At 46.8% G+C, this 21,280-nt stretch overlaps 1 protein-coding gene across 1 annotated transcript in view; it reads left to right on the forward strand.

Moving 5' to 3' along the window:
* LOC131906706 (basic proline-rich protein-like) overlaps window positions 1-21,280 on the forward strand; it is a 37,403-nt gene that overhangs the window by 14,432 nt on the left and 1,691 nt on the right. The window contains exon 2 of the mRNA XM_059257464.1: window positions 6,309-7,095. Within this exon, the coding sequence (XP_059113447.1) occupies window positions 6,309-7,095 (787 nt within the window). The remainder of the gene's footprint in view (window positions 1-6,308; window positions 7,096-21,280) is intronic.

A 21,280-nucleotide genomic window follows, 5' to 3' on the forward strand; every position in this document is an offset into this window, starting at 1 on the left:
AGTGCTGGGAATAGCACCCAGGTCCTCTGGAAGAGAAGCCCGTGCCCTTAACCACCAGTTTGCCATTTCTCCAGCCCCAGGGCTAGTTTTTATCGTCAACTTGATACAAGGGAGGGTAACCTGGGAAGACGAGCCCTGACTGAGGGACTGCCCAGATCAGATGGCCTGAGGGCACATCTGTGGGGTATTGTCTTGACTTGGTCTGTGAGGGCCCACTGAACTGTGGGTGGTCCTGGGCTAGATAAGAAAGCTGAAGAGGAGCAGCCAGGAGATCAGGGTAGTAAGCAGCCTCCTCCATGGTTTCTGCTTCAGAGCTCCATGGCAGACTGTGACCTAAAAGTAAGCATTTAAAGAAACCCTTCGCCGGGCGGTGGTGGCGCACGCCTTTAATCCCAGCACTCGGGAGGCAGAGCCAGGCGGATTTCTGTGAGTTCGAGGCCAGCCTGGGCTACCAAGTGAGTTCCAGGAGAGGCGCAAAGCTACACAGAGAAACCCTGTCTCGAAAAAAAAAAAAAAAAAAAAAGAAACCCTTCCCAGACCTGGGGAGATGGCTCAGTGATTAAGAGCACTGGCTGCTCTTCCTAAAGGACCTGGGTTCAATTCCCAGCACCCACATGGCAGCTCATAACTGTCTGTAACTCCAGTTCCAGGCAATCTGACACTTTCACACAGACATGCATGCAGGCAAAACATGAATGCACATGAAATAAAAATAAATTAAAAAAAAAAAAAAAGAAATCCTTCCCCCTGCCCCCTAGCTGCTTTTGGTCGGCCCGTTTATCAGAGCAAAGAAAGCAGAGTGGATCTAACTTGTCGGTTGCTTGCCTTTCCTCCTGGGCACTGGGGGCGTCTTCAGCGTCTTCTCTGTGTCCAGATCTTGACATGTCTTCCCCACTCTAATGGTTCCAGAGGCTCCTGTCTTTTGTTAAGGTCTTTGATCTGTTTGGGGCTAATTTTTGTCCTGTGGTGAGAGATGAGATCTAGTCTCACTCTTCTCCGCGTATATGCCCAATCATTTCTCCAACGTTTATTGTTGGTATCATTGTCAAACATTAGGTGATGTGGTTGAGTGGCTTTATCTGGATTGTGTTCTGTCCCATCGTTCATCATATCTGTGTTTGAGCTGGCACCACACTCCTTTTATTACCGTGATTCTCTATTCTTCCAACTCATGAGCATCTGGAGTGGTGTTTCTATAGGCTAGTGTCTTCTTAAATTTGTAGGTTCTCAAAAGCAGTAAGTATCCTTTAACTGCTAAGACATCTCCCCTGCTTCGTCCCCGATCTCCTCCTCAGCATGTTTGTTATTGGATACTGATTTTTGTGTTAATTTTGTATCCTGCCACTTTGCTGAAAGTGCTTATCAATTCTAAGAGTTTTCTGATGGAGTCTGTAGGGTCTAATGTGCAGAATCCTATTAATTGCCCATAGGGATGCTTCTTTCTTTCCCACTTACTTCTCTTTTATTTGTTTTTTCTTGTCTTACTGATTTAGTTAAAACTTACAGCGGTATAATGAGTGGAGAGGAGAAAGAGCTAGCAGCAGTGCTCTCCGTGTTAACCTGTTTAGTATAATGTTGGCTACACATTTGTTTTCAGAGTCTCACTATGTTGCCCTGGCTGGCCTGGAACTCACAGAGATCCACCTGCCTCCAACTCTGAGCTCTGGGAATAAAGGTGTGTGCCACCCCTCCTGGCCCTCAAGTTATTATGTTGAGATATGTACCTTCTAGTCCTAGTTCTTCGGGCCTTTCATCAAGGAGGGACACTGGATGTTGTCAAAGGCCTTTTCTAAATCTGTTAAGATAACCATGTGATTTCTGTCCTTGAGTCCAGTTATATATTACATTTATAGACTTATATATGTTGAAACATCCTGCTATTTTGAAAGAAAGAAAGCTTTATAGTATCAAATAATTTTTTAAAGGTTTTTATTTTATTTACATGTATGTGTATGTCTGTGTGAATGTATGCCAGATGTGTGCACAGGTGTCCACAGAGGCCATGAGGAGTTGGATCTCTTGAAATTGAAGTTACAGGTGGTTGTATGCTTCCCCAAAACGGGTTCTAGGAACCAAATACTGAAAGAGCAGCAAGCACTCTTAACTGCTAAGCCATCCCGCCAGCCCCAAGAATGTTTTTTTAAAAAATACGTTCTTGAACTTGGTTTGCAAGTATTTTATTAACAATTTTTGTATCAGGGTTCATCAGCAGCTCAGACACTGGAGAGGAGAGGTGGAATCATCGGCTACTACCACACAACAGGTTTTTTTCTCTGAGGGAGCAAAACTTAATTCTTTGGAGCCTGCAAGAGGGGCAAAACTTAATTATCTGGGGCTGGCAAAGAAAGGGGAAAACACACACACACACACACACACACACACACACACACATACCTTCAACATGTCAGGGTCTCTCTTGCTTTATTTTTTCCCCTACAGCTTATATACCCCATCCCAATCTTTCAAGCAATATAAAAATTATAATGCGTGGTTACATTCTACTTTTAAGTGAACGATTACAATGAATACAAGTAAAAAACAGCATGTTTCTCATTTCCCTTACATGATTAAACATTTTACGAATTACAGGTTGTAGTGCAAATTCTAATTGGTCTTAATAATAAAAACCGGGAGTCAGATATTGGGGTAAGTGCTGAAAGATCAGAGAGACAAAGGAACAAGTCACTGCCACGTCTCACCTCACCAGTTCCACAAATCCTCTGTTTGAATGTCTCTGAGTTCTCAGCCAAAAGGTTTCAGCTGAAAGAGCCTAGCCAAAAGGGCTTCCTCAGTCAACAGGTCTTTAATTCCTGTCTCCTCACACCTTATATACCTTTCTCTGCTCAGCCATTAAAGGCGTGTGTGTTTCCCAGTACTGGGATTAAAGGCATGTGACACCTAAGTATTGGGATTAAAGGTGTGTGCCACCACTACCTGGCTCTCTTTCTCTTCTAGACTGAATCTCAAGTAGTCCAGGATAGCTTTGAACTCAGAGATCCAGATGGATCTCTGCCTCCCAAGTGCTAAGATTAAAGGTGTGTGCCACCACTGCCTGGCCTCTATGTTTAATCTAGTGGCTTGTTCTGTTCTCTGATCTTCAGGAAAATTTTATTAGGGTACACAATATATCACTACAACAGGTGAAAATTTATCTCCAAGGCTAACATACATTCATGTCTAGGGAATTTGTTATAGATTAACAAAGTATAAGCAAGCAAGGTATTTTTCTCAGCCAGTTCCTTTACTGGCAGGCTGCATTTTGCATTTACAAAGAAAAGATCAATCATTTTATTATTTATATCAAAAGGTGATTTTATAAAAGATCTTAAATAATCACAAATCTAAATTTTTATATATAAAAAACAACCAGTCATTTCTACTTTAAGTCCCAGAGTGCACACCTACTCATCAACAACTTTTTATTAAATCATATCAGGAAGCTGAGGACAAAAATGGGGAGAAGGAATTAATCATCGCCTTTGATCACCAACCCATCCTAGCAAGAAAGGCACCTCAGCCAGTAATAACCAGGCCACCATTGTTCTTGTTCCCTGACCTCAATGAGTCCCTCGCTCAACTAACAAGAGTGTGCCTTTCTAGACTTTAAATTGTTCCCCAAGAGTTTCTACTTCAAAGCCACTAACAACAACATCTTAACCTGTTTACTAACAATCTACATCTCTGAATTCTTTCTAAGGGTGGTGGTTGAATCATTAATTTGCTCCAGCAGCAATGATTAGAAAAAAGTCAATCGCCGGGCGGTGGTGGCGCACGCCTTTAATCCCAGCACTCGGGAGGCAGAGCCAGGCGGATCTCTGTGAGTTCGAGGCCAGCCTGGGCTACCAAGTGAGTTCCAGGAAAGGCGCAAAACTACACAGAGAAACCCTGCCTCGAAAAACCGGGGGAAAAAAAAAAAGAAAAAAGTCAATCACTGTTATTGTAAGTACCAGTAACACTGGCCAGTGAGGACTAGAAACCCCCTTAGAATTTTCATAGGACTTATAGATTATGAGGGATGTGGTGACCTCGAGAGCAATAAACAGAGCTGTGCTCAATAACAGCATGGGGTCCTCAGGAAATGTAGTCCTCCAGGCTCTGCCTCCCAAGGCCCACCCATTGTGATTGTGCTAACTGAGCTGTTTTCCATGAGTTCCAAAGCTGCTTGCTGTTCCTCTTGCTTGGCCTGGACCTTTTTGCTTTTGTTTTTCGAGACAGGGTTTCTCTGTGTAGCCCTGGCTGTCCTGGAACTCGATCTGTAGACTAGGCTGGCCTTGAACTCACAGAGATCCACCTGCCTCTGCCTCTCGAGTGCTGGGATTAAAGGCATGCACCACCACCACCTGGCTGGCCTGGACTTTTTTATTTGCGAGTTTTTTAATTATTGCTTTAGTTTCATTACTTGTTATAGATGTGTTTAAATTGTTTGTCTTTGGGGCTGGAGAGATGGCTCAGCAGTTGAGAGCATCTGCTGCACATCATGATGACTAGAATTCAGGTCCCTGGACCTGTGTACAAATCTGGCATCCAGCACACATCTGTAACCCTAGTTTTTAGAACAGAGACAGGAGGGTCTGTGGGGCTGCCTAACTTCCTGTTTATCTGAGAAAAATGCAAGCCCTGCATTGAGGGAACAACCCCACCTCAAAACAATGGGTGGAGGATGACAAAGGTGGACGCCCCATACCCTCTTTTGGCCTCTACAAATACACTTAGACATATGTGTATATACACTCACACATACACATATACAGACACATATCTAAATAAATAAATTAACATTCTTCATTTTAATATTATATTTGTGTGTGTGTGTGAGTGGGTTCGTGCATGTCGGAGCTTGCATGTGGAGTTCAGGTGACAATTCGTGAAAATTGGTTCTTTTTTTTTTTTTTTTTTAATTTTTCGAGATAAGGTCTCTCTGTGTAGCCCTGGCTGTTCTGAAACTTGCTCTGGATATCAGGCTGGCCTTAACTCAGAGATACACCTGCCTCTGCTTCCCTAGTGTCAGAATTAAAAGCCTGTGGCACAACTGCCCAGCCATCATGCTCATTTTTTTCTAAGAAACTCTATCTTTCATTCTTTATATTTTTTTCATTCATCATATTATTCAAACATCATTAATTTCTCCCCTGATCTTAATTATTTCTTTCCACCTACTGAGTCTCAGTCTGGCTTGTTTCCAAAGCCCTACAGTATGTATCATTATTTATTTGAGTTATCCGTTAATTCCTTAAAATAGACAACTACTGCCACAGATGCCCCTCTTCCCGCCACTTTCACTGTGACTCACGGGATCTACTGTATTTTCATTTTCATTCATTTCTAGAATTCCTTCCTGACTTTTGGAGAAGCCATGCTCACTCAGTATTGTGCTGTTTAACTTCATGAGCCTTGTACTCTAGGGTCTTTAGTTGGTTTGATGTCTATGATGATCAGATAGAATGCAAGCAATTATTTCAATTTTCCCATACTTGTAAGGCTTACTTGTATCCTAACAGTAATTTATTTTAGAGAAAGTTCTAAGGGCAGCTGAGAAGAACACATACTCTGCAGTATCTGGAACCAGCCAAATGGAGAATGCAGATGTCTGTCAGGTCACTCTTTTAGCTGTCTATTCTTGGTCGCAATGGCGACAAACGTTGAGGCCGCTTCCCTCTATAACTGTCCCGGGGTGAAACCCATTTCTGAGTAGCACTGAGCAACCTGTGGCTGGAGCCACATCTCAAACTGCGTTGAATGCCAAGCTGAAGGGCTTGGGTCTGAATTCAGACAGTGACCACACAGTGGTCCCAAAGTTCTGTGGACAGGCCGAAGAGTCTGTCTGGAGTCTCTATGAGGTAAGGGTAGAAACAACCAAGACTGCAAGTGACACTGGTTTGTCAAGAGCTGATGAAGGGGAGGCCTGGGAAGTTGGATGAAGGCGATGATTGTATAGTGGGAACCCAGAAGTGGCTGACTGGCAGGCGGAATAAGACAGCTTAAGTTTGGATATGAATGAGCAGGAATCTCTAAGTCCAGCACGTGGGAATCTGTGGTAGAAGCCTTGGCTACATAGCAATTAGTGCCTGTCTTACAAACAAAAACAAACAAACAAACAAAGCTATCTCTTCTGAGAAGAAGGGCCACCAGCCTCCTTAGAAAAAGTGCCCACACTAACTCCCCACGATGCGGAGAGATAATGAGACCCTGAGCTAAATGTCCGGACACGGGCTTGGCTCCTCAACTTTCTGGATGAGTGACCTCAGCCATGCCAAGAATCAAACCTTACAGCCACGAGGCCGGGACCACCTCCGTCTCTGGCTGCCCAGGAAAGGCCCCAGGGAGCGGCTCCCAAAGCTCAGAGATGGCAGCAAGGGTGAGCAGAGGACTGGAGCGCCCGGCCCTCCCTCCGGAACCCGCCCGAGGCCTCCCGTCTGGAGCCCCGCGGTCCCTCGCTGTGGCGGTCGGAACCCAGGATCCCGCCCCGGGAAGCCGCGCTCCTCCCGCCCGCCCGCCCTCCCGGCTGGCCCGGGGAAGCCGCGCTCCTCCCGCCCGCCCGGCTGGCCCCGGGAAGCCGCGCTCCTCCCGCCCGGCTGGCCCCGGGAAGCCGCGCTCCTCCCGCCCGCCCGGCTGGCCCCGGGAAGCCGCGCTCCTCCCGCCCGCCCGTCCGCCCTCCCGGCTGGCCCGGGGAAGCCGCGCTCCGCCCGCCCGGCTGGCCCCGGGAAGCCGCGCTCCTCCCGCCCGCCCCGCTGGCCCCGGGAAGCCGCGCTCCTCCCGCCCGCCCGCCCGGCTGGCCCCGGGAAGCCGCGCTCCTCCCGCCCCGCTGGCCCCGGGAAGCCGCGCTCCTCCCGCCCGCCCGCCCCGCTGGCCCCGGGAAGCCGCGCTCCTCCCGCCCGCCCCGCTGGCCCCGGGAAGCCGCGATCCTCCCGCCCGCCCGACTGGCCCCGGGAAGCCGCGCTCCTCCCGCCCGCCCCGCTGGCCCCGGGAAGCCGCGATCCTCCCGCCCGCCCGACTGGCCCCGGGAAGCCGCGCTCCTCCTGCCCGCCCCGCTGGCCCCGGGAAGCCGCGCTCCTCCCGCTCGGCTGGCCGCTCTAGGAGCCGAGCGCCCGCGTCTCAGTGGGAATAACCCCTTCTGCTCCGCAGCCTGGCGCTCTCACTTTCTTCCAGGGAAGAAACAAGGTGTCCTCTCGATGATGCTGGGGCTACCTGTCTGGCTTATATGCCCGAATCGTCTCTGTTGAATTCTTCGGGCAAATTAATGAATCACCTCGCTTTTGAGACAGGGTCTCATGTACCGCAGGCCAGTCTGGAACTGAACTTCGGATCTTTCTGTCTCCATCTCCTGCGGTTTATGCGGTTGCTGGAGGATGGAATCTCCGGGCTTCATGCATCCTAGGCAAGCACCCTACCCACTGAGCTACAGCCCGGGGTCCGAGCCTCTGCTTTCCTCGCTGTAAAAGAATCGCATCTGCCTTGAGGACTGATTTTAAGATTAGGCTAATTAGACCACTTGCTCCAAGAGCATAAGGCGTGCTGTGGGTGCTTTACAAACGCCAGAGCATGGTGGAGGACACCCTTGAGCTCAGCGCAGATCATCTCAAGTTCACAGCCGCCCTGATACTTTCACCATTTTTATTACTTCAAAAGGACAGTTATGAAGAGTCAGCTTTGTGACATGATGAGAGTTTCTTGCTGACAGCTTCCTGTGTGCCAAGGTGCTTATATATGTGACCCCTGTGATCTCCTGGGGCTCTGTGAATTGTTGTTATTACTCGTACCTCATAGAAGAAGAATCTAGGGTCAACAACCCATTGTCTGTCAGTCTGAGTCCAACACAGCCGCTTCTTTCTGAACTGCATGCCTGGTGTTCTTCACGGAAGCATCCACCCCATGAGGTGGTTGGTCAGCATGGCTGTCTGTCTAGCCAGAGAAAAGGAAGCTGGAGTCACCTTATTTCTACAGCAGGATAAAAAGTCTGTTGGGGGTGTGTGTGCAATTGGAGAGGTGACTCAGAGCTCAGCACAGGCTTCTCTTCCAAAAGACCAAGGTTCAATTCCCAGCACCCACATGATGGCTTACAACCATCTGTAACCCCCTTCTGACTTTTGAGGCACCAGGCATGCACATGGTGCACACACATACATACAAGCAAAGCACTCATATACATAAAATAAATCTTAAAGAAACAACCTATTGGAAAACTGAGTGTGGTGTTCCATACTGTAATCCTGGCACTGGAGAGCTTAAGGCAGGATAGTCACAAGTTCCAGGGCAGCCCGGACTGCATAACAAGACCCAGTCTCAAAAAACAAAAATAATGAAATACATAAATAAACTAAAAGGTCAGCAAGATGGCTCAGTGGCCCTGCTGCTAAGCGAATGAATAAGTTCGATCCCTGGAACCCACATAGTAGACGATGAAACTCCCCCCCCCATGTTCTCTGACATATACAAGCTTGTGTGTGCACATGCGTGCATGTGTGTGTAACTAATAGAATTTTGTTAAAAACTTAGGGGCTGCCCAGGTGTGGTGGTGCACACCCTTAATCCCAGTACTCAGGAGGCAGAGGCAGGTGGAGCTCTGTGAGTTCGAGGCCAGCCTGGGCTACAAAGGGAGTTCAGGATAGCCAGGGCTCTGTTACACAGAGAAACCCTGTCTCAAAAAACCAAACCAAAACAAACAAAACACTCAGGGGCTAAGCTGGGCATGGTGGCACATGCCTTTAGTTATAGCACTCAGGAGGTGAGTCTCTGAGTTCAAGGCCAGCCCAGTCTACAAATAGAGTTCTAGGACAACCAGGGCTACGCAGAGAAACCCTGTTTTGGAAAAAAAACCAACCAACCAATCAATCAAGAAAGAGCTGGAGAGATGGCTCAGAGCTTAAGAGCGCTGTCTGCTCTTTCAGAGGACCCCAGATCAATTTCCAGAACCCACATGGCAACTCACAACAGTCTGTAACTCCAGTTCCTGGGAATTTGACACCCTCACACAGACATACATACATGCAGGCAAAACAGCAATGCATATCAATAAATAAATCATTTTAAAAATAAAATAAAATAAACTCCAGGGCTAGCTGGTTAAAAGCACTTCCTCCACAATCATGAAGACTAGAATTTGGATCCCAGCACCCATGTGACAAGCCAGAGGTCCCCAAATGCCTTGAACTCCAGCACTAATAAAGGACCACTGGGCTTGCTGATGCCCAAGCTCTAGCTCAGTTAGAGCCCTGCCTTGAAGGGCTAGGCAGAGGATGCTAGAGGCCAACACCCAACGCCCTGCCTGGCTTCTGAGCACACAGAGGCACATACATGCACCTGCACACACAGAGATACATCACACACACACACACATCTCACACACACACATCTCACACACACACACAACTTGGGGAGGGGTGAGACAGGGTTTCACTGTCTAACAAACCTGGATGTACTGGAACTCACTCTGTAGACCAGACTGGCCTCGGACTCACAGAGATCCACCTGCCTCTGTTTCCTGAGTGCTGGAATTAAAGGCATGTGTGCCACCATGCCCGACAATAAATAAGTATTTTTGAAATAAATGGTGCCTGCTCCAGTAAGTCACTACCCCCGCACAGAGGAAATTCTGTGAATCTGAAAGGTGTTTTCAGAACACAGTAAAGCGGGGCTTCTGTTCTGGTTATTGTTTTGTTTGAGAAAAGCCATGTCGTCATGACCAGTCTGGAAGTTGTAGACCAAATTGGCTTCAAACTTGAGGCGATCCTCCTTCCTCTGCCACCAAGCAGCTTCATAGTATCGTGGTCACATGTTCATCACAGTGTGTTCGGCCATGCCTGGAGCTACACTTAAACTCTTTGATCCGTTTAGAGACTGGTCAGTGTTGCCACAGTTTCCTCAAGGAGGTGATGCTGAGGTGCTCAACTAATGTTTGAGGGTCTGTTTTATATGCTAATATACTAGTACTGTTCAGGATTGGACATTTTGTGGTTATTTTTAATTCTTTTAATTTTTAATCAAATGAGTATGACTATTTTGCTGACATGTACAGATGTGCACCAGTGTACCTCCTCCTGCCAAAATACGAGCTATAGCACAATTTGCCTGCTCATCCCTTGGTGGGCATCTGACTTCTTTCCACTGTGGGGCTGTGAGCAGAGTAGTCCTGAGCCTTCACAAGCATGTAATTGTGTGGGCATGTTTTCATTTCTCTTGGGTGGATAGCTAGAAACAAAAATGCTGAGTCCTCTTCCTCCTCTTCTTCCTGTTTGTACCTTTTCAATTCATTTTTTATTTTCTGTGCACTTGTGCTTTGCCTGCAAGTATATCTGTGGACCATTTGTGAGTTTAGTGCCTGAAGAAGCCAGAAGAGGGTATGGGATGCCCTGGAACTGGAGTAACAGACATGTGTAAGCCACCATGTCCCCGCTGGGAACCGAACAGAACCCAGGTCCTCTGCAATAATAGTAAGGGATCTTTTTTTTTTTTTTTTTTTTTTTTTTTTTGGTTTCTCTGTGTAGCTTTGGTGCCTTTCCTGGATCTCGCTCTGTAGACCAGGCTGGCCTTGAACTCACAGAGATCTGCCTGCCTCTGCCTCCCGAGTGCTGGGATTAAAGGTGTGCACCACCACCGCCCCGCTGTGCCACCACCGCCAGGCTGGGCCACCACCACCCAGCGGGATCTTAACCTCTAACAGCAAGTGCTCTTAACCACTGAACCATCTCTCCAGCTGTGCCCCACTTCTTTTGAGGGAGTCTCAACTTAAAAGTTCCTAAAACACTGGGCATGGTGATGCACCCCTTTAATTCCAGCACTGGGGAGTCAGAAGCAGGCCGATCTCTGAGTTTGAGGTCAGCCTGGTCTATATAGAGATCCTGTCTCAAAAAAACAAAACAAAACAAAACAAAACAAAACAATAAAAAACAAAAAACAACTTCCTAAGAAGGTTACAGAATCACTGTAGGACTCAGCATTTCCTCTCTTCCTTCCTTCCTTCCTCTCTTTCTTCTTCTTTCTTTCTTTCTTTCTTCCTTCCTTCCTTCCTTCCTTCCTTCCTTCCTTCCTTTATTTCTTTTTTTCTTTCCTCCTCCTCCTCCTGTTTGTACCCCTTGCTGGCCTTAAATTCACTATAGCCAAGGATGTTTCAAGTTTTGTGGGGTTTTTTGTTGTTGTTTTGTTTTTAGACAGGGTCTCACTATGTAGCCCTGGCTAGTCTGGAACCTGCAATGTAGACCAGGCTATCCTGGAACTCATTTCTAGAAGTCTGCTTGCCTCTGCCTCTCAGGTGCTGGGATTAAAGATGTGCATCACCACATCCAGGCTTATAGTCAAAGATGACTTTGAACTTCTGATCCTCTTGCCTCCACCTTCTGAGTACCTGGATTACAGGTATGTACCACACACCCATTTTACAAAATGCTGAGATTCAAACCCAGTGTCTCCTGCATGCTAGGCAAATACCCTACCAACTCAGCTCTAACTCCAGCCAGTTGTCAGAATCAGGCGTTTGCAGGTTCTTGACCTCTTAGCCCTAAAACTGAAAATAAGGATCATAGATGTGAAAAGTAGCAGGGTAGCTTTATTGAGAGCAAAGTGACGGGACAGCTCAGAGAGGGATCTGGCAAGGCTGGTAGCAGACAAGGGGACACCCATGGCTCCTTGTTACTCTTCAGGGTTTCCTCTTATGGGGTTCAAGAGAAGGAGGAGTTTGCTCCCTAGGGGCATAGTTACGGTGGCTCTCTGTTTTGGTTGATAGATTAGGTTATAGATAGTTGGTTTTTTTTTTTTTTTTTTTTTTTTTTTTTAATAGCAGCCTGAGAGACCAGCTCCCAGGACTGCACCCAGGGAAATAAGAAGAATGCCTTCAGAGTAGCCGGACTTAGGAATAGTTCTTATTTATCTGAGGGAATAAGACTCACACACTTACTGACCAGACCAGTTGCTTTATTTTCTTTCAAGTTCTTCTTTTCCTTTCTTTGTTCTGTCTCCCCTTATATCCATCCCATCCAAAGGGAAAAAAAAAAGTTACATCTGAGGGAGTGAGTAACCATGACAACAAGTTGCTGAGGAATTTTTGTAGGGAGTAGGTCTTTAATAGCCAGACTTAGCAAGCAGGTAACTGGCACCAAAGTTGCTTTGTGTCTGACCTTGGTTCCACAATTAGACATCTGGGAATTTGTCCTTGTGTATTATCTGTGAAGGTTTAACTTGTGAGGCATTTAGTCTAGTTGAATTTGTTTTGAGGCCTAAAATCAGCTAATTGTATATATCTTGTCTAGACTTGAGAAGAAATTGCTGTTTTCTTTATGTCAGTCTGAGCTAGTGATAAAAAACAGGGCCTAAGTGTCTTACAGTCCTTGTGGAATAATAGATCTAATTAGACGCTTATCCTAGTATATTTTTATTCATCAAAATTATACAGCTTAAGAAGAAATCATCTTTCTGACCATCCACAGATACATGTACCCAAAAAGTACACACCACACCACCAATGGGCTGTGGAAAGAACCCCACAGCTGTTTTTAGGGAATAAATGTAGTGGCACAAGAGAAAAACTGTTTACAGACAGAAGCAACCAATTTTCAGAGACTGTGGTCCCATAAGCCTTGCTTAACGAAAATCCTTCATCAAAGAATTATTCATTTGGTGGGTTGTTATCTGAACTATCAATTGTCATCTACTGTGTATTTTTGTGGCCTCTTGTAAAGCTGTTGCTACCAGCAGCTTTCAGCATTTTCTACTGCACAAAGTCCCATCCCATAACACATCTGATTTTAATCATATGAATGCCCAATTATGCATGGGCCTAAGAGGGTAAGTTGGGGATTCCCTATAGAAGTTTACCTAAGGATACAGTTTGCCTTACTGGGCATGCTCCCAAAACCAGCTCAGGCCAGTGGGCCCTTGAATTCTTCATGCTCGGATATGTTGGGAATATACTAGAATAGAAACTGTCTAAATTTGATTGTTGATATGGTCAGAGAAACTTATACTATTGTTCAGAGAGGGGTGTATAGGTAACCTGATTCAGGCAGGATCCAGGGAGTACTGCGGTTTCTAGGGATGCTGTATGGAGAGGGATCTGTGTGTAGTTCATGTAGGTGAAGGCTGTAGGCTGCCAAGCACATTATTGGAAGAAGGAGGAGGATGTGTAAGTACACACCAAGTGAAATCCCAAGATGCTAAATTATTCCTATGCTTGACCACCTTGCCGACATTTGACTATGGTAGTTTATAGAAATTTTCTATTTATTGCACTAACATTTTTCTTCTCAGATTTGTATCCTTCTCTTCCTCCTCCTCCTCCTCCTCCTCCTCCTCCTCCTCCTCCTCCTCTTCTTTTTTTAAAGGCAGGGTTTTTCTGTGTAGCCCTGATTGTCCTTAGAACTCACTTTGTACACCAGGCTGGCCTTAAGATTCACCTGCCTCTGCCTCTGGAGTGCTGGGATTAAAGGTGTGCTCCACCATCGCCAGGCTCTTTTAATTTTTAAATGGGGTCTTAATGTACGTGGTCCTGAGTGTCAGGATTAGAGGCATGCATCACTATGTCCAGCTTCAGAAACATCTCCTTCATTTAAGAAAATTAGTTGCCGGGTGGGGGTGGTGCATGTCTTTAGTCCCAGCACTTGAGAGGCAGAGGCAGGCAGATCTCTGTGAGTTCAAGGCCAGCCTGGTCTACAAATCGAGTTCCAGGACAGCCAGGGCTGTTCCATAGAGAAACCTGTCTCAGAAAACCGAAAAAAGAAAGAAAAGAAAAACCAGTGAAATAAAGAAAAATGTGATTAATAGTGCAGCTGTGTAACCAGATGTGGCACTATGCAGAAACCCAGTAGTCAGACGAGGCCAAAGGAGGCAAGGTTCAACTGTTCTATAAAGGTGGGAGCTGGGTGTGATGGTGCACACCTGTGTAATCCCAGCCCGGGAGGTAGGAGCAACAGGACCAGGGGTCCAGCTCACTCTTGGCTGTAGAGTGAGTTTCAGACCAGCTGGGATGCCCCAGACCCTGTCTCAAAAGAGAAGACAAACAAAATGTGGAAGCCCTGGGTTTGGAGTTAACAACCAGAACATTCGAGACCTGAAGGTGCTAAGATCTTACAGGGGTCTATCTACAGAGCCGAGCGAGCTCTTACCTTGGGCTGAAGAGATGGCTCAGTGGTTAAGAGCACTGGCTGCTCTTCTAGAGGATTCAGGTTAAATTCCCAGCACCAGCATGGCAGCTCTCAACTGTCTATAACTCCAACTCTAGGAGATCCAATGCTCTCACACAGACATACATGTGGACAAAACACCAAGGCAAATAAAATAAGTTTTAAAAAATTTTCTTCTTTGCAATCCTTTCTCAGAAACAATTATTATTCACAAGCACCTAGGTGCCCCTTCAGGAATCAGGTCCTACAAATTATTCCAAGTCAAGGCTCTTAGTCATTTTGCAGATGACTAAGACTCAAAATGGTGACATGAATTGTTTCAGATCATGCAAACATTTGATTGAAAAATAATACACACAAGTTTTAGTTTGCTTATATTTGTTTTTATTTAATACTATACTCACATTTATTTTATTTGGTCAATATGGTTTTTCTACAGCTCAAAATTATTTTGACTTTTAAAATTTGTGCTGCGTAGAGTCTCTCACACCTGTATCCTGGCCCTGGCAAGGCTGGGGCAAGGTCATCAGTTAAAGGTCACCATGGCCAGCCTGAGCATTGTGACCCTGCTTCAAACAAATAAAACAAAAGAAGTAACTGGAGGTGGTGGTGCACGCCTTTAATCCCAGCACTCGGGAGGCAGATGCACGTGGATCTCTGAGTTTGAGGCTAGCCTGGGCTCTGTAGATAGACCTTGTCTCAAAAAATTAAAATAAATAAATATTCTACAGCCACCCCCACCCCAGGCAACTGCTGAAAGGCCAGCTTTCAGCAGGTCAGGAATTGAAGGAGGTCTGGCAGTCAGTGGCTATCATACAATACAACTTTTTCTCTGAGGGAGCAAAACTTAATTTTCTGAGGCCGGTGAAAAAGGGGAACACACACACACACACACACACACACACACACACACACACACACACGCTTGTGCATGCGTCGGGATCTTTATTCTCCCTTCCTTCCTTCCTGATGTCCCTTTGACATCTTTCCTTCTACAGTTTTCCTGGTGTTTTCCTCCTACCCTTCTTTTTCCCTTACAATTTATACACCCCAGCAAAACACTTCAAGCAATATAAAAATTACAAGGTGGTTACATTCTATATTTTTAGGTGAATGATTACAATGAATACAAGTAAATAACAGCATTTTCTCATTTCCCATACATGATTAAACATTTTACCCATCCCAGGTGAAAAACAAATTATTCCCAAGGACCCACGTACATTCATGTCTAAGCTACTTGTTACAGATTTACAAAGTGTAAACAAGCAAGGAACTTTTCTCAGCCAGTTCTTCTATTGGCAGGCTGTATTTTGTGATTACAAAGAAAGGATCAATCATTTTATTTATCTCAAAAGGTAATCTTATAAAAATTCTTAAGAGAATCACAAATCTAAACTTCTATACATATAAAACAATCAGTCATTTCTTTTTTTTTTCCCACCATGAGTCATTTCTACTTTAAGACCTCGGAGTGCATACACACTCAATAATTTTTTATTAAATCATATCAGGAAGCTGAGGACAAAAATGGGGAGAAGGAATTAATCATCGCCTTTGATCACCAGCCCATCCTAGCAAGAAAGGCACCTCAGCCAGTAATAACCAGGCCGCCATTGTTCTTGTTCCCTGACCTCAATGAGTCCCTCGCTCAACTAACAAGAGTGTGCCTTTCTAGACTTTAAATTGTTCCCCAAGAGTTTCTACTTCAAAGCCACTAACAACAACATCTTAACCTGTTTACTGACAATCTACATCTCTGAATTCTTTCTAAGGGTGGTGGTTGAATCTTTAATCTGCTCCAGCAGCAACAGTTGGAAAAAGTCAATCACTGTTATTGTAAGTACCAGTAACACTGGCCAGTGAGGACTAGAAACCCCCTTAGAATTTTCATAGGACTTAAAGATTATGAGGGACGTGGTGACCTCGAGGGCAGTAAACAGAGCTTATTGGGGTCCTCAGGAAACTGCCTCTCCAAGGCCCGTGCACCGTGTTTGTGCTGACTGCTAACTCTGCCATATTCCATGAGTTCCAGAGCTGCTCCATGTTCATTTCGCATGGCTCCCAACACTCCCCCACCCGAATTTTCCTCTGTTGATAATTATGGAGCACAGGGGTGTCCAGAGGCAGCTTCAGTGGCCTGGGGCAAGGGCTGGAAGAGGGGGTGCAGGTGGAGGCACCCAGGCCTGGGGCAGCAGCAGGACTGGCTTTGGTGTAGGGAGATAGAGCCGAGGATTCTGAAATGTGTTGCCAGTGGAGAAGAGGGCAAGTCTGGGAGATGGCAGGGGTTGTGTAGCTGATGTTGATTTTGGAATGGACCACACTGAACAGGAGGTTTCTGAGGCAGAGTGTACACAAGGAAAAGCCTTGGGGATGTAGAGAGGAGTATATAAGCCAGGAGCCACTACAGGCTTCTTTTTGTTTTGTTTTGTTTTGTTTTGTTTTGTTTGTTTGTTTGTTGTCGAGACAGAGTTTCTCCGTGTAGTTTTGGTGTCTGTCCTGGAGCTCACTCTGTAGATCAGGCTGGCCTCGAACTCACAGAGATCCGACAGGCTTCTTTTTTGAGACAGTCTTTCCGTGCAGCCCTGGCTGACCTGGAGCTCACTATATAGACCAGGCTAAACTCAGACTTCCCAGGATCATTCTGTCTCTGCCTCCAAGGTTGGGATTGAAGCCTGAGCCATTATACCCAGCTCCACTATAGGTTCCTATTTTTGTTGTTGTTGTTTGTTTTTCGAGACAGGGTTTCTGTGTGTAGTTTTGGAGCCTGTCCTGGAACTCGCTCTGTAGACCAGGCTGGCCTGGAACTCACAGAGATCCACCTGGCTCTGCCTCCTGAGTACTGGGATTAAAAGCATGTGCCACCACCACCCAGGCAGGTTCCTGATTTTTAAAAGTGCTTGGTTCTGGAAGCCCTGCCTTGGGCATAGAAGCTCCTTTATTTGAGCCTCATACACTGAAAAGAAGCCCCTAGCGCACCTCATTGAGCGCACACATCTCCGGGAAGGGATGCTCCATCCTTCCCCGGTGTGACAACCCCAGGAAACCACTCACTTGCAATGAGGCAGCAGTCTTGGGGCAAATGGCATGAGTCTCCTTCAGCTTGAACTCTTGGCCTTTCCATCCTGCCCCCTGTGGTGCTGCTTCTGTGGAGCAGAGGGCTTGGGCATATAATTGTAGGCCCCCAAATCCTCCAGACATGGTTTTGAGGCTCCCTGCTCTCCTGCCCACGGGCCAAGGGTTGTGACCTCTAACTGCATAACGTTAACTGATGCCCTCTTCTGGGAAAGGAAACTAATTCTTGCCACATGCTCAGAGGAGCACTATCTCATTGGGCTGCATACCCCGTGACTACTAAGGCTCATCCTCCCAAGAACAGGCAGCAGTATCTGGCCTGGGGCACAGGACGTGGACCAGGTTCAGTCCAGTACCTCTGTGCTTTCACAGCAAGCTTGCCCTTGGGGCGTGAGGTCAGTGTTTAGGGGCCCTCTGCGAGGATGGTAAATCATTTCTGAAATACGGCCAGTGGTTTGTCCGTAAAAGGCCTGGGGAAGGGTCCCCTTTATCCTTCCCAAAGTTCCCCAGCCAGGCTCATTCACATGAATACCATTCCAGCTGCCCACTGGCAAGAAGACAACCCCAGTTTTGCATATGGCCAGAGCATCCCCTGCTTCCCTAGGGGTAGGACCACCCATTCCTCACTATCCTTGGAGAAAGGTTTGACCTGATGGAGTTTTCCTGCCCTCTCTAGTGCCTTGCTCTGACTTCTAGAGTAGGAGAGAGCGGAGGGGCCATTAGGCCTCTGTGTTCAGATACACTTGAATTCATCCAAGAATAACGGTTAAGAGCCACGGTGGCACCTGGGCTTTAGTCTAACTGCATTATGTGTCAGTGACTTTCTCGTCAGTATGATGATAAGGTTGGCATCATATGTTGGGGAGGTCCAAGAAGCCACTGTGCAAACACTGGAAAGAATGTCAACACACACTGAGTACTCAGCAAATGTAAATGGGACCAGGCAGTGGCGTGCGCCTTTAATCCCAGCACTTGGCAGGCAGAGGCAGGTGGGTCTCCGTGATTTTGAGGCCAGCCTGGTCTACACAGTGAGATCCTATTTCAAAAGCCTAATTAAATAAAACATAATGTGTCAGAAGATGCCAATTCACACCCCTTGTATTTCTTACTCTGAACGTAGGGAACACAGACAAAGGGGTGAAAGAAGCCACCTCTATAGTTAAATCAATAGGGAGGGCGTTTATGAGTGAAACTGTCTCTCAGCTTGAGAGCCGAGGACACAGGAGTGACGCTGCTGGGACACCTGAGGAAGGAAGCTTCTGCCTGACTACAGCCAGTTTGTGACAAGTGAGCATATTGAATATATTCTTTTTTTTTTTTTTTCGTTTTTCGAGACAGAGTTTCTCTGCGTAGCTTTGCGCCTCTCCTGGAACTCACTTGGTAGCCCAGGCTGGCCTCGAACTCACAGAGATTCGCCTGGCTCTGCCTCCCAAGTGCTGGGATTAAAGGCGTGTGCCGCCGCCGCCGCCGCCGCCGCCGCCGCCGCCGCCGCCGCCGCCGCCGCCGCCACCACCACCACCACCACCACCACCACCACCACCACCACCCGGCGAATATATTCTTATTGTCAGGCCCCAAAGAAACCCAGGACAGGGGGCTGGAGAGATGGCTCAGCAGTTAAGAACACTGGCTGTTCTTCCAGAGGTCCTGAGTTCAATTTCCAGCAACTACATGGTGGCTCACAATCATCCGTAATGAGATCTGGTGCCCTCTTCTGGCCTGCAGGCATACATGTAGGCAGAACACTGTACACATAATAAATAAATAAATCTTTAAAAAAAAAGAAAGAAAGAAAGAAAGAAAGAAAGAAAGAAAGAAAGAAAGAAAGAAAGAAAGAAAGAAACCCAGGACAAAAGGCTGAGGTGCCTCGTAGCATACCAAAGAGCACACTGGCTGCCAGGCTCACTCAGCCCCTGTGGCCCTCGCTGCCCTCCTCACCCACCTCCTACCCTCCACCTTCCCGGGCAAGGGCCTCCCTTCCCCGGCCTCTCTTTCCTCTACAACCCTGCCATTTCGGCCACATGCTCTCTCTGCCCTCTTGAGTCTCTCTGTGATCTTGTCTCCCTCCCTCTCTCTCTCTCTCCACCCCGCTCTCATCCATCATGAGCTGGTTCAGTCTACTGGCCACGTTTAGTCTACTTCTTTCTTTCTCTGCTCTGGACTCTCTGCGCTGCCTCTGGCTGTACCCTCCCTCGCATCTACAATAAAATCCTTCTCCTCAACCATAACTTGGAGTGGGCATGTCCTCGCTTTCACTCAGTTACACCTTTGGATTTTCCAGAGAAGCAGAGAATTCAGATGTGAATCTTGTGAGATTGTCTAACTGTGTTGTCCAAACTGGTCTCAAACTTCTAGACTCAAGTGGTCGTCCTGCCTCAGTTTCCCAATTTGGCTGAGACTACAGGTGCAAACACTACACGTGGCTTTTATGTACTGATTATTAAATGTAGCAATTAACCCAGCTAAAACAGAAAGCAAACAAACAAAGCTTCTGCTGGACTAATTAACCTCTTCTCTGCACCTCCAGCCAGCAGCTCTCGGGTTTCTCCCCGCCCCAGGGCTGGGCCCAGCTTTTGCAGTCTGTTCAACAAATTGAGCACACGCTACAAAAGTTGTGGGCCCTGGGGACACAGCAGTAAACACAAAAGCAAAGCCCTGCCCAAGTAAAGCTGACAATAGCATATATGTAGAGTGACAGGTAAAAAGAATGTTTGAATTCCCTGTCACAGGGTATGAGGAACAGGGGCGGTCGGGAACCACGGTGAGCAAAGGTCTGATTGTGTGGGAGGAGTTAAGGAGACTAGAACCAGAGACAAGCTAGAGAAGTGCCCCGTGGAAAAGTGAGTTAAGGGAGCTGGCGCTGGGAAGCCAGAAGCCACATCTAAACCCTAGATACCAAGGGAACTGCATCCCTTTGCCATTTCTGACACTTGGGTTGTTAGATACTCAGCTCTCCTATTACCACCCCGGTCTGATGCTTCTTTCCACATTCTCTTATGATTTCTTTATGCATTGCACACATGTGTGTACACCATACATGCTCTCTCTCTCTCTCTCTCTCTCTCTCTCACACACACACACACACACACACACACACACACACACACACACGCACACGTCTGTTATGGGTCTGGGGTCTTTCAGAGATTCACCAGTCTGACTATTAGTGTTTTGTTGTTGTGGGTTTTTTGTTGTTTTTGGTTTTTGGTTTTGGGTTTTTGGTTTTTGGTTTTTGGTTTTTCGAGACAGGGTTTCTCTGTGTAGCTTTGCGCCTTTCCTGGGACTCACTTGGTAGCCCAGGCTGGCCTCGAACTCACAGAGATCCACCTGGCTCTGCCTCCCGAGTGCTGGGATTAAAGGTGTGCGCCACCACCGCCCGGCCGCAAAGCAGTTTTTAAACACCAAAGCTAGTAGTTAGTTACCAGGACCCATTGTCTTGCAAAAACAACAGAGGCAGCTCAACTAGTCTGGGAAGTCATCTATCTTGGGCAAGATTGCTGACAGGGGGTACATTTCCCAAACTAGCAGCTCATAAACTGAAGCAATTTTCTCATGGATTCTTTAAGTAGAGCAGTCTTTAAATTTTGAACATGTTAGTCAGGCAGTGGTGGTGCTCACCTTTAATCCCAGCACTTGGGAGGCAGAGGCAGTCAGATCTCTGAGTTTGAGGCTACCCTGGTCTACAGAGTGAGTTCTAGGGCAGCCAGGGCTATACAGAGAAACCCTGTCTCGAAAAACAAAGAAAAAAAAAAAAACTTGAACATGTTATTCACTATCATAAGTCAGTATTTATTTATTGGTATTTCAACCCAGGGCTGTCAATATGTAGCCTAGGTTGGCCTTAAATTTACAGTGATCCTCCTGTCTCAGCCTCCAGAGTGCTAGCATCACAGCTATGCACTCCCACACAGGGCCTGGAACTTTAGTTTATGGTCCTGTTGTGTAGCCCAGGCTGACCTTTAACCCCAGCTCTTGATTCTCCTGCCTCAGCCTGCTAATGGTTGAGGATTACAGGTATGTGTCACCAAGCCTGACTACTGTTAAACTTTTTGAGGGTAGAAAGCTCAACTCCTGTTCCACTCGGGTCTCCTCACTCC

Source organism: Peromyscus eremicus, chromosome 1, assembly GCF_949786415.1.
Source record: "Peromyscus eremicus chromosome 1, PerEre_H2_v1, whole genome shotgun sequence".
NCBI classification, from domain to species: Eukaryota; Metazoa; Chordata; class Mammalia; order Rodentia; family Cricetidae; genus Peromyscus; species Peromyscus eremicus.